At 39.8% G+C, this 14,433-nt stretch overlaps 1 protein-coding gene across 1 annotated transcript in view; it reads right to left on the bottom strand.

Annotated features, from left to right (window-relative positions):
* csmd3b (CUB and Sushi multiple domains 3b) overlaps positions 1-14,433 on the bottom strand; it is a 241,463-nt gene that overhangs the window by 104,215 nt on the left and 122,815 nt on the right. Inside the window, exons 6-8 of the mRNA XM_076106168.1 lie at positions 11,996-12,073; positions 7,721-7,808; positions 7,412-7,536 (exon numbers count right to left, since the gene is read on the bottom strand). Of these exons, the coding sequence (XP_075962283.1) occupies positions 7,412-7,536; positions 7,721-7,808; positions 11,996-12,073 (291 nt within the window). The remainder of the gene's footprint in view (positions 1-7,411; positions 7,537-7,720; positions 7,809-11,995; positions 12,074-14,433) is intronic.

Here is a 14,433-nt window from a genome sequence, read left to right as displayed (position 1 = left end):
CTACTCCAATTCTTAAGAAGTTCCAGTTCCAGTTTTGTTTATACTATATTTAGCTGACCACTATAGATACTAGTGGCTCCGCTAGTGAAGATTTTATATACAAGTATTAGTTTATACATTTTGATGTATATGTATGTGTAAACAGTAGTGGTGCAACGGATCATAAAACTCACAGTTTGAATCGTATTGCGGATCACAGATCAGATTTGTTAAAGTCATCTAGTTTTTTTTTTCTTCATAAAAACACACAATTCAAATGATAAGGAAATAAAAGATTGTACTTTTATGGAATAAAACAAATCTTGTCTAGACTAGTTTTAAGGATGTGTTGTAAACAGGTCATAATTCCCTCTCTAATATCTATTTATGTTGTTGTAAAAACATCTCTTTCTTGTCCAAAGACACACAACCGGCTCTTTATCTGCTAAATTCTCCGCTATGTTTACTTGCAAGTTGCTTAAATATCAGAGCTTTTTCACTGGAAAAAAATATCTACTTTCTGCAGGAAGAAATGAGGTTAATGAGAGCCAAGTCTGCAGGCTCAAAGAAACGAAACAATAAGCTAAAAGATGCTAAAAAGCCTTGAAGAGGTGAACAGTGGGTGCTAATTCTCTCACCTTTTACATTTGATCTATTGTTAGTAGTAAAAACTTAATAAAGTAAGATTTTGAATGCAGGACTTTTACTTTACTTACATTATAGTTGTCTGTCGGTCTGTCTGTCTGTCTGTCTGTCTGTGTAGCATCGTCTCTGTCTGTATCTCCTTCTCTCCCTCTCATCGTTATTCATACTGGCTCTCAGTATAGAGGGCTTGAAGCCAAAAAGGCCACACTATCATTGAAGCCATAATGAATTCTAGGTCAAATTAAAAATTTTGATGAGGTCTATCTGGTACTAAAAGCATATTGTTGGAATCACGAGCGAGATTAACTGAATGCTTGAGGCAGGAACCACAGTGAGTATATGTGTGTGTGTGTGTGTGTGTGTGTGTGTTTAACAACATATCCTCTTTTGAATTTGTATATTCAGATCAACTGGATTCCCCCAGGAGTCTCACTTTCTCTCTCTCACTCTCTCACTCTCTCTCAAGCACACACCAACATGCACACTCATACAAACCGTTGGGATGTGGACCAAAATGAAATTATGTTTTGGGCAAGGATCGCATTTCAATGTAGCTCCAATGGCCTGCCTCACAGTTCTCTAAAGTTTTGTTTTATGGCTTCAGAGCATAACCCCATAAGATACCGGGAAGGTTGCTGTTTTTTTTTTTTTGCAGTCTGAATTTTCCTCATCACAATGTTTTGACTCGGTACTCCATTCTAGCATAGCGAAAAACTCCATAAATGTTTCCCCTGATCTCTGCCTTACACTCGAGGCCTATAACTGCTGTTTTCTCGGCAGGATGGCCTTCGCTGTCAGGGAGTCGTCCCCACAGTGGAGGGCTCAGGTTCAATCAAGCATACAGCAATACCTGCTGAAGCATACTTGGACGCTTAACCCCTACCTGTTGCAGATTATCCGCCTGACCCTGTACCCCAAGCAGAGAGCATGAACAGAATTGGGGGTGAGGTAAATCAGAAATAAAATAAAGTCGAATCACATGGATGAGTTTTCCAAAGTACACAATTCATGTGCTTATTTGGAGAGGGCATGCTACTAGACCAGCAACGTCCTCGCTGTACAAAATGCATCTTTGGTCTCGGTGCTCATTTTTAAACTGCTGGACGTTTGGATATTGCAGACTTTTACTGGTATATTACTATTCGTTTAGCTTATGCTCCGTATCAAGCAAAGCTATAAGTGCATAGACTGTTGTATTTTATTTTAAATTTGGGAATCACTCAATGGTATGCTTGTACTTAATCTACCTGTCCATCACAAAATGACTACAAGCTAAGTTCAAGGTCATTTTTCAACATGGTTAACTTCCTTAGTATTTTTCACAATTTCTTCATCAAAGGGACTTCATGATTAAAGTGCATTCATTATTAAAGGATCATCCTCAAAAGGGGGACATTTCTCATTAAAGTACCTCTGACAGGGATGATGTGTGACTAACTAGACAGGTAAGCTAAAATGAAAACATCAAATCAGGATTTTGACAGAAAGCATTCGGGGGCATTTTCTATTTTGGTGTCAAAAACAAGGAGACGATCATGTTCATCTTTAATTACACCCTTTTGTCTGGAGTGTGTCTGTCTGTCTCTATGGTACCAATGAGTCTAGGTGATTTGAGTTTGGATGAATATGACGACGTCAGAAAACATAGGGAGTAGAATACACTTCAAATCTGATTATATTATTTTGGTGAAAAGTTCATTTGTTCACACTGAGCGTCAGATCACTGTGTTGAGTCACAGTAGAGATCAGGAGCGTGAGCGGGGAAGGCCGAAATGGCTGTTTGAACAGGCTGCCTACAGGAGCAGACAGACTGACCAATGGACACAGAGAATGATTGATGACATCATTAAGCTGGCACACAACGTTTTCGATGGCCCACAGCGTTTTCGATGGCCCTCGCTCTGGTCAGAGCTTTAATGGGCACACACACACACACACACACACACACATAGACACAGACAGTCATCAGTGTAGTTGATGAACAATGCCTGTAGACTGAAGTTTATTTCTTTTGTTTCTTTCCTGTTTGAAGTCAAAATATGTGCATTAGTGTCTATCGGGTTGATGTATATCACCCGCCGGTGAGTCAGTACAGTCCGGCAGATCATATGAGCTCCCCTGGAGTTCACACACACAGATAGATGGAGAGAGAGAGAGAGTTGGCTTCGTGGCCTTGCCATCTGTCCATTAATCAAGGTGCCACATGGACTCTCCCTCTCTCTCTCTGGCTCTCTCTCATAAAGAGTTGGTGGAGTGCACAGAAGGACATTGCAATTTGATGGCAGTTTTTATAGTTTATTTGTATTTAGTTTTGTAATTGTTTGATTGAACTTAATGAAGTGATTGCCACTCTGTTTCCCCTGCTTTTATCCTCATCAGTCTCTTTCTATTGGTTGACCGTTTTGATATAAAGGGCACATTTTCAAGATACATTCACTTTATTTTCCCACTAATGTTCCAAACAACACATTTAGCTGTATTTAGTGTTTTGACAGAGGTAACCCTTTAATAACTCAGCTGGCTTGATGCTTCCTGACAGATTGCCCCGATTTCAACGTTATTCACGGGTTTCCGCTTTAGCTATTGGCTGGTCTGAATGTAAAGGTCAAATGTGAGCTGTGTTCAGCTAGACAAAGCCTTTCGCTCATTCCATAGTGGTTCAACTGGATGGAACAAAGTAGGGTAAATAAATAAAGGACACTGTGCGGAAGAGAACACAACGTTTTCTCACTAAAGATCAAATCAACATGTAATGAAATACAACTATGGCTGCTTTGCTCACACACACACACACTATCTTACCTGTTGAACTCATTCCAAAGTTGAATTTATTTCCTTGCGCCCATAAAGCCAGCAGAGGTGCACACACGGGCACACGGCCATTTTCATTGTGCCAAGGTAGATGGAGCGGTGCTGCTCAAGTTGAGTTTATGCAGATGCAGCACAATTTTTTGTTGGCTTAAACATTTTTGGAATGAAATTGCACTGGCATTTCCATCAGCTTAGACCATCTCTTCAAACATAGCAGGTACCTTAATTCAATTTTCTATCACTCAACCTTCTGTATTTTACCACATACTTAAGTGGTTAGCCACGCAGGTTCCATGTTTGGAGATTACCCTTACATTAACAGGAATAACGATAATAATAGTAGACACGTACTATAACTTATAGCGTATTTGGACAGATCTTTCTGCCTTCTAAAGAACTTAGTTTGCATGATTATACATTTCTGTGTCACAGTAAAACTAACATTACAAAGATTCAAAGAGGTATTGTAGGCATTTTTGGGAGCTGCCTACATATAATTGGCAGGTTCACTCTCAGAGGCCAGAAACTGGAGTTGAAGAGGAGTTGAGCTGATGTCTGGCCATTACTGAAGCCCACCATCAGCCCACAGTATCATACTAACAATGTAGTCCTGCTCGAGCTCCCCTTCCAAATTGTGCTGTGATTGCCGTTTCACAGAATGGCAAAAAATGAATTGGACACACATGCGCTTGCATTCAGCGTAATAGAGTCTAATGTGTCAGTTGCCTAGAAAATTCCTACACGTCTTGATTGGACATGTCTGGACGACGTCAATATTGTATCCTGGTTGCGGAGTTGTTAAAGAGGACGTCTGGCAACGAAGGAAGAAAATAAAAACATCTCACATTCTATTAGCTTTAGACTAGCCACTCTTTTGCCTCTGAGGCATTTCTATTTTCAGAATTTCAATATTGTATTTTTGCCCCAAAGGGAAAAAGGATTTTTGTGAACAGGTTTTAAATATAGAGGAGTAAAAAAAAACCTATTTCAAGCTTTAAATGTATACTTGCAATGTTTATAGCTGCATAGAAGTGTGGCTTTTCTTTTTTTGTTTTCTCTTTTGAGTGATCTTGGCACATAGCTCAAATAAAGCCTCAGTATTGTTGTCAAAAAAGATATGATTCCAGTCTTTTGTGTATCTTGTCCTTCAAGCAACCTCAATGTGGTTATCCTGGGATTTATGAGATTTTTGAAGATGGATGTCTTTCTGTTCCACCAAAGTAGGACGGAGATATACCGCATAACAATGGCACTTATCAGTACTTCCATGAGCAGAAAAACAAACAAAAATGTCCTCCAGCAATATTGTCTCAACAAGAAGCTTGTTGTGGATATGTTTTTAGCATTCACGGCTATAGGTAGCTTTGTCAAAGATCACGTCATGAACTGTAAACAACGCACATCATGAATAGTTAGTTCCTACTGGTTGCCGTTTAGCATAGGGTAGCATTACTCGAGCTATGCAGCTTGTTTTAAGGGATGATGCTGCAGTAACAGTGCCCTCCATCGTGAGACGCTTAAAATAAGAAAAATCAACGACAATAGTCACTAGTTACTGAGCAACAACCACGGTGCACTTTGTCGTGGCTTTGTCAAAAAGGTACTCACTTAACAGTTGCTTGTTCTGGGAATACCAGCGACTCTGCTTTAAATTCAACAGAGTTTTGAACAATGCTACTGAGAAGTTAAAGCAATAGCTTGGTGAAAGTGTCTCAGTCAGCCTACAAAGATCCCTGCTGACTGATAGCTCCGTTTCCTAGTGATGGAGGTCGTTCATTTTAACCATTCACAGGGGACAATAATCAGGGACTTTAAATGTCACTGGCAGCTTCCCTTTGGGGAAGCTTAGCCCATCAGCACATGCAGGTAAATGGGAGACTTGATTGGCTTAATGTCAGTAGCTGTATTTAATTGCTAATTATAAAGTATTTAGTGATGATGAATCCCTAACAGCCAATAACAATCTTAAAGAGCCAATCAACGGGTGTCATCACTATAATAATAAGTTGGGTAATAAGGTTGATTTGCAGGAACCAATGAGAGCCCAAATGAGACAGTCCTGGTCCTAACTGCAGGCCAGGTTATAACCTGCCGGCTTACAAGGACCTGTGCTGTCATACTAGCAACAAGCTAAATGAAGGTCAGTCCCCCTGTGTGTCTGGTTCACAAAAGAAACCCAGCGTAGCAGTCAAGGATGGTGGTGACGCTGTGTCCTTTAGCCAGAGTGCAAGAGTTCAGGGCCCATGGCTGCCCTGCTGAGGTGTCCCTGAGACCCCTGACTTTGCACTTTGATCTCCCAGCGCAGCGCCAATAGAAAGAAAGTTTCTCTACTAAGTGGGGATGGGGCAAATTGTCAATGTAATGAACATAAATGTGCAAGTTGGTTGCGACAGGTGGAAGCATGCATTCCCCCGGAGAACAAGCTGCAGCTGTGACTGGTGTTGTTACAGTTTGTAAATTGTTTCAATTATTTCACTTGCCCCACGCTGATGCAAAAATACATTTGCCATCACTCCAGTGTTGAAATCCAATCCATGTCATGAACATTTGAAATTTAAAGAAAAATACTGGTTCACCAAATCAGAGAAAGGGTTGCTTTGAAAAACAGTGATTCAATGAATCTGTGTGTCACACGATCCTTTTTAATTTGAGGTCCTGTGTCTTTCTGATCAGGCATCGGACAAACTCATCTATGGGTAGGTTGATTATCTAGTTACATTTGCTTGTTTTGAAACATTGAAATATTAATCAGAAAAGTTTAGATATTCAGTTTTGGTAAATTGTTAATTGTTAAATGAATTGTTATTTTAATGGAACATAAATACAACAGGTTAGTTGAGTTAGTTAGATTAATCAATTTATCATCATCTATGTCTGGCTGTAATCAGTGTCTTCAGAAGGTTCCTCCTACAGTTAGATTAAAAAAAAATGGGAAGTTGCAAATGGTTCAATTTAACATTTCCATCTACATGTGGGAGTTATGTTCCGAATACTTAAAATCTGCCATCAGTTATGCAAAAGTTTAGGTGGCTTTCATATGCTAATGTCTTGAGATGGATACAGTGAGTTTTACTTTCACGGAGGGTATAATTGAAGCAGAAAGAGTAGGTGTGACATTTTTCAGCTTTTCCTTGCCTCCTTCCCCTCCTCCTCCTGTTTCTCCTCTGTCCCTACTTTCTTCTCCCTTGCAGTTCTATATCTCAGTGATTATTAGTTTGGTGTTGAAGCTCTCTCTCTCTCTCTCTCTCTCTCTCTCTCACACACACATACATACACAACCCCCGCACCCAGTGAATATTGGTTTTTATGTTAAAGTATGTGTCTCCAGCCACAGTCTGAAGCCTAGTGAAGGGAGACATGACAAACGACTTTGGCATTTAACATGACAGACGCCCTCTCTCACTTCTGTCTCACTCCCTCTGTGCATGCGAGTGTGTGCATCTGAGAGTGTGTGTTGCATAAGACACAGACATTGGCACATGTGAAACCGGAACCAGTGCTGGAAGCTGAAGAAGGAATATCTGAAACGTGTTAAAATGTGTCACGTTTGAAACTGTGAGGTAAATTGCAATTTGTAAGACCTTGTTCACAGTAGTGTTTACAGTGTATTGTGTTTATGATAGAGGGTGTAATTATGGGTCCTGACTATCATCACTATCATAACTGCCTTGATGTAAGAATACGACCGCAGCATGTTGGTGTGGCGCAACCTGCAAACATGGGATTATGGAGTGTTTTGTTTCATCATTTTCATAGCCAGAGGCTTGAAACTGATTTGTGATTCTTTCCACTACAAACTCAGCACTCCGAACTCCAAGGCAACATTTTGTGGCAACTGGGGGTTGTTATGCTTAACTGTGTTCTTACCTTCACATGTGTGCTTACTGCCTTTTTTCTCCAGCCGTCTCTGTGTCTGCTACTGTGGTGTCAGTAATTTGTATGCTTGTGCAGGCGCGTGTCGAGAGCCGTTTCTTACCTTTACAGACCGGTCTGTGGTCACTCCAGGCTGCGAAGACCTCAGCCACTCTCTGGCAGCTGATGGTTTTACTGCCCTGAAGAACATAGTCTTCTCCGCAAGTGAACTGCACCGCACTTTCAATGCTACACACACACACACACACATACATAGGGAAGGCAGAGAGTTAGAAAAACTGAAATATAGGGACAAGAAATGTGTTAATGCATTTACTTTATGCGCAGACGTGCTTGTGTGTGTGCAGATATGTCTGAATACAAAGAAGTAATTTAAGGTCCTCGTGTGAAACTTTGTGCATGCAAATTGTACCTGAAATCGCTGCCATGGCGTTTTCCATTCTCTGGCTCTCCCGGGTCAGGGCAGGAGTTGGATGCCTGTTTCACTCCTCCTTCGTTTACTACACAGAGAGACAGACAGGTGGAGAGCCAGGGACAGACGGGTTACAATAAGGCACCGACGAGGCTGAGCGCAAAGCAACACTAGCGTCCGGCGTCAGGAAATTTCCGTCTCTCTACTTTTAGTTTCCGCTTTTGGAAGCATTGCCTGCATCGTCTCTTGTTATAGCTTCAGAGGCAGAGGGGAACAGGTGGGAGGAGAAACACGTTACACGGACCAGGAGATCGGGAGACAGACGGTAAGGTATAGGCAGACAGGCAGGGGACGACACAGCACTCCAGACACGATCTTAATTCTCACCGAAACACAAGAGCTAATCTTGACAGCAACATCCAAACAGCAACCAGACAACAGACAGAACCATACAATCACAACACACATGCTCCTGAGACGACGCATCACTACTCTGTCTCTTTCTCCAATTACAATACTGCTGTTGATAGTATGTATGTAGCTTTTATTTCTTTTGTTTATTTCTTTCCCTATCCTTGTTTTTCTACTTCTTTTTTGCTTGCTTGTTTGGTTTCTTAATCTTTTCCTGTCACTCGGTCTCCCCTGCCTCTTTTCCCTTATAAATAACCCCCACAGCTGCATTTCACTGGCTTTCTTTAAAGAGACACTACAGTAAAGCATTTGCATTCCCACAAACCTCAAGCATTCTCTCTCTATTTCTCGTGAGCATTTAAAAGTTTTAAAACGTTTCAAGAAACATAGCTGCTGGGTTAACTTTGAGCGACGGACAGTGTGCGTAAGTGTGTGTGTGTGTTTGCATGTGGATGAGCAAAGAGAGAAAAGTGTGTCTTTGCATCGCCGTCAGGTAAGTGAATAAAAGAAAATCACAAACAAAAGCTTTCTATTTTAAAACGTTTCCAATTCAAAACGCATAAAACTCGTTTTGTCTTTTTTTTTCTCATACCAAAAGGGAACCATTATTTGCCACAGAGCTATTTCTAGTAGTTTGGCTCACAACTAAATTATTAGTAGCAATACAGCATCTTAATGAGCTGGAGTCCACTGATGACCTATTTTTACTCAATTTTAGGCCCCACGTGACGGGATCTCGCATATTTCTTAATGGGATCACGGTGAAGAGTAAAATTATTTTAATAATCCTTTAGTCCTCGTCATCTTTCATTCACACAAATGAAAGTAAAATTAGGCCACTCGGAGGATTTTTAATGCGCTTCTTTCAGTCGTTCATCCTTTCCTAATGTCTGGTGTCAGTGGAATTTTACTAGAGGGAAAAAACTGTCTTGGTGTGCTTATTTACTTCAGCGAGTAAACAAAACACCCCCTGGTGTACTTTGATATTCGAATGCAGGGACGAATATAGAAATGACAGGGAAACACAACTGATCATGTATTTTAGTGTAGTATAATATTCAGACTATTTCTCAAGCAGCATTAAGAACAAATTGCGTCAGTAGTCTGTTGATCACTTATTTCATTAGTAGCCTATGATTATGTCTGATTGTGAAAGAACATAACAGCTTATATTGTATTTGGATGGAGATTGACACTATCCTCATGACTCATTATTCGTTTTTTCTTAATCTGGCTTTTATATCTAAACGTTAATTTTGCTGCTGACAAGTCACCGTCACCTTATCTAAACAAGGTCTTGTTGCACAGAAGACCGCCCCAAAATAATATTTCACCTATAAAAAGCAAAGAGGAAAGTGTGAAGAACAGAAAAGAGCTGCTGAGTTTGATCAAAGTCCCACCGAGTCAGTAAAACAATACATAATATAAATATATAATAAAAAATGTTTAAAGCACTGAGTGTAAGGCTGCAAATCGTATCTTTATTCTTGAATATCAATCGCCACAGTGATAATTTTCTTGATAGTTAAAAATAATGCTGATTATGCCCTAAGTATGCTGTTTTAGTTTGTACATTTTTCACATGTGTTGTGTTGTATAATCCTAATGAAAAAGCTAAGATTTGAAATAACTCAATTAGGTGTAACAAACGCAGAGCGATAATTGTGCCCATTTATACTTCCACCCAGCCTGTCCGGGCTAACCGACTAACATGCATGTACATGTTTAGTCCTTATCAACAAACCCAGCAGGTGGTCGGTGTGTCTGTGTGTGTGTGTGTGTGTGTGTGTGTGTGTGTGTGTAGATTAGATAGTTTGTTGCTTTGTTGGAGCGGCTAATTTGACCATCTGGACTATTAACACCATAACAGAGGGACAGGTTACAGTATCAGTGCGGTGCGCACACACACACACTCACACACACACACAAACCATCAACAGTCACATACTTACACACACACATGCACATATACAAAAACACATGTACAGAAACAATAACACGCACATATGCACGGACAGACCCACACAAACGGGTTTTGTGCTTCACCGGAGAGTTAAACTAGTCAGAGCGGAGCAAATTAACATCTGAACCAATCAGAGCCAGACTAATTAACATACAAACTCACAGCTGTAGAATCGAACCTCAACCATGGCACCCCAAACTGTCAGGAAACCTGATGAATCGGGGATGCGCTGTGTCTCTGTGCTGTGCTTAGCTCGGCTCATGCAGTATTTATTCACGCATAAACACAAAGTGGACAAGCAAATAAGGAAAACAAGCGGATAAATCAGAAATGTAAAAAAACAAAAACATACTTGGCAAGCACGCAAACCAATTAACAACATGGACAAGCAAGGTTCACTCGACTTCATGCGTGTGTACAAGTTTGTGTGTTGGCATGTATGAGAGTGTGTCCTTGCATCGATGCAAATGTGTTTGTCCTTTTGCAAATATGTGCTTATTTATGTAAGTAATGCAAACGTCAAAAATGTGTGTAGTGTGCTCAGGATTAAACTAGATGGGAAACATAAACATACATACATATCCTAACCGTTAATGTGTATGTGTGTGTGTGTGTATGTGTGTGTGTAATATTTATTACATCTCCTCTACTCCAGAGGAGATGTAATAAAGACATAAAGAAGTGAGAAAGAAATAAAGAGGGAATTAGATGTAAGATAACTCTAAAATATGTTCGGTTTATGTGGGCACTGACAGCTTTAATAAGTGGAACTTCAGTAAAATAAAAAAGGTGCTGATCTCTTTCTTGGAGAATTTTCATGCTTTTTATGCATGCTCTCTCGATGTCAGAGTGTTGAACGAAATTAAATAATAGTCATGTGACCACTTTTACAATACGGTGCGTCAAATGACTTATGAACCATTAGCACCCTTACGCTGGATAATGTGACTTCAGGCTGTCTTATTTAATAGTTAGTTTTCCAAAGTTTTACAACGTGGGATTTCACAAAGTTTGAGGACATTGTGGTGGTTGCAAAAGAAGAGCAGTGAAATAACAGGGAACTTTTTGTACTTGTACTGGATTTAAGCCTATAGCGTGTAGAAAGCTTGGAATAATAAATCCGCAACAGTGCTTTTGACTTGCTGCTGAATGTGAGAGGGTATACTCAAAAACTTTAATATAGATGTGAATAATAGTGGAGTTACTCTTTTATATTCTCGCCACTGGCCTCAGGGCAAAGGGATGCTGTTATAAATGTAATAATTGCTTTGATGCCCCCAAATGACCTGTGTATAAAAGTTCTACATAAATCTAGTTTAGGTGTTTGATAGGCGGAGAAGAGAAGGGTGAGGAAATAAAGGAGAAGAGGCAGGAAGGGGGCGGGAAACAATAATACAACAGCTGATTCATATCCCCAGAACAAGCCCAAAGCAAGGCAAAACAAACCATGATCAAGCCATGATTACATACATCAAAGCAAGCCATGAAGAAGCATGCATAAACCAAGACACCGTGACGAAAATGCATATACAAAACATCAAAACAACAAAAACACACAGCAGTCAGGCAGAATGCAAAAGCACGCTCTTATAAAGGCTGTGGCAATTTCCAACACATCTCTGAATGAAAGGATGTCTCATTTAAACATGTCAGTCACAGATTCAAGCTCTATGTTTCTGTGAATTGATGTTGCATGTACTGTCTGCACACAATATGTTTGTGTTGTCAATAAATACAGGCAAAAGGTGTTGGAACTAACAGCCCTTATATGAGACAAAGTAAAAAATATAATAATACAAAAGCAAAGCAAAACCCAAACCTAAACACGAAACCAGTCCAGGCCACACCAAGCCATCACACATTAGCTCATTAGCCACAGTGACATTAAGTTGTGAACTCACATATTGAAAACTTGTTGCTGGAGTCTTTGCCAGGGAATAATTTAACTCCCCGCGATTTAAAATCTACTGATCGCTTCACTGCGGAGAAGAACAGAATACAGAAGAATATCAGACAGCAGATTGGATAAAGTGAGGAAAATAAAAATGAGAGCAAGCAAAGGAATTTAAAAAAGGCAGATTCTTCTCCCTCGCAATGCTGAGAGAGAGAGAGAGAGAGAGAGAGAGAGAGAGAGAGAGAGAGAGAGAGAGAGAGAGAGAGAGAGAGAGAGAGAGAGAGAGAGAAGAGTGGAAAAGAAAGTTACAAAGGCAAAGTAAATCTTAAAATGGTGGAAACAGATAGCGGGAGGGACAAAGAGAGACAACAAAAAGTTAAAGACAGAAGCAAGACGGAGAAAAGAAAGTAAGAAAAATGATTTCAACAATAGCATCATTCAGAGTTTTTGTTCATAAGAAGCTTAATCTCTCTCTCTCTCTCTCTCTCTCTCTCTCTCTCTGCCACTCAGAAACATACATTAGATGTCGAGGTGTTTTGCTGGAAGCCCCATCATATTCTGAACAAAAGCTGGTAAAGGAAAATGACAGCTTTAATCAAAATGAAAATGTTGCAGCTCTGTAATCAAAGCAGTCAAGTAATGGTACGTTAGAAAGTGAATAGTTCTTTTATTCTGCGCAAATCAAAGACAAAACGAGACAAACTGACAGAGGGATTCTCGAGCACTGTGTTCTTACATACATGGTGTCATACAGTTAGCAGTGCTTCCCCTGTATGTTACTACAGCTCAGCACGTACGGTTGGAAAGACAAAGTGAGTGGGCAAGAGCTGTATTAGAGCCCATGCAATAATAACGACATCAAAAACACCCTGCGGTCATTTGAATTTGACTCTCTCCAGATTTGATTTTTTTTTCTGCTCTCTCCTGTCCAAAAGAAATGAATACATTACCAACATAAATAATGAAAACATGAACACAAATATGTCTTGTCTTCAATGACAAAGTACAGTGACAAATCAGTTTAATGGATGTCTGATAGCGTGGCTGACAGTCGCTGTTTTCGTAATGACCTTACTAATCCAGTGAATGGTGACAAATGGCAGATGAGTTAATGTATTACGATTATCCTAATGTTTTACAGAGGCTACATATATGCACATAAAACTGTTATATTGTCAAATAAATTATACTTGGCATGGTGAAATTACATCGTGCGCATTTTATGCCAACAATTATCCTAATGTTGCGGTGTACATGCACATATGTTAGCGGTACTCTACTTACCGTGACGATATTATACAAACTATATTAATGTGCTAACGATTAATGTGTTGTAAAGTGGCTGAACATGAGCTCCATTTGTGTGTTATTGTGTTAACTTACCAGCATGACAAGTGGTTCCAACTGCATGTGTGTGAGTGTGGTGTGCGCATGTGCGACAAGTCGCGCGAGATACCCCCCCCCCCCCATTCTATTATACTCGTTTGAAAGACAAATATGTGAGGTACATAATCAATCTTGTAAAAATAGATGGAAACACAAAGCCTAAGAACTAGACTATGGACACATGTGCTGAGCAGGCCAATTTCTTTTTTTTCAAATATACTCAGTAGCTATGGCAGTAGTGACGTACAGTACTGTGCATCACGCTGTGAAACTAATTAATAACACATTGACACATTATCACTGCATGTTTGCCATATGCCGTTGTATAGCTGATATTTTAAAGGAATAATTATACTGTATATACATCAATTATTCTCACTGTGTTACCTTGAATTTGTGAAGACAACTTTGTTTTTCTCGCATGTCTCCACAGGGAACGAAGAATAATAGTGTACATCATAGTGTACTAAATATGACAGTCAATAAAGTTACACTTGCTTACATTAGACAGTCTTTTAGAAGTGCTCACACATCATGCCTTCATAAATGACCTGCAAGTGATCCCTCCTTAATTCAACCACACCTAGACATTATCACTTTTCCTCATGTGACAGAAATACCTCATTTAAGTTATTTGTAAGCAAACGACATCTCGTAAAACACAAGGTTTTCATCTAACCACAGGCAGTGTAACGGGAAAAAAAACAGCTAAACTCTGTGGTTCTATTTATCTCGCTTTTCATAGAGGTGAGACGTGAGAATGTCCCTCTGTGTGAGCTGAGCGGATGGGAAATCATGTCTTTTTATTGCTGTAAATAAAAACTCACAATATGCTGTGCTTTAAAAGGTCCACTGTGATACCTCCAGATAACAAGAACATGGTGATGTATTTCAAATCGGAATAGACTTTGGTTTCAAAGCACAGACGCTTTAGGCCTTGATGTATTTTTAACGCTAATGTTCACATTTGTAATGACGTCACCACCTGACGTATTTTTTTTAAATTGGAAAAGAGAAATCAATGCAATTCTTAATCAATAATTTACACATATCATGAAC

Source organism: Anarhichas minor, unplaced genomic scaffold, assembly GCF_050575085.1.
Source record: "Anarhichas minor isolate MPS153535 unplaced genomic scaffold, ASM5057508v1 ptg000033l, whole genome shotgun sequence".
Lineage (NCBI taxonomy): Eukaryota > Metazoa > Chordata > Actinopteri > Perciformes > Anarhichadidae > Anarhichas > Anarhichas minor.
Note: the sequence above shows the minus strand (reverse complement) of the source record. Positions and strands in the feature narration are given on the sequence as shown.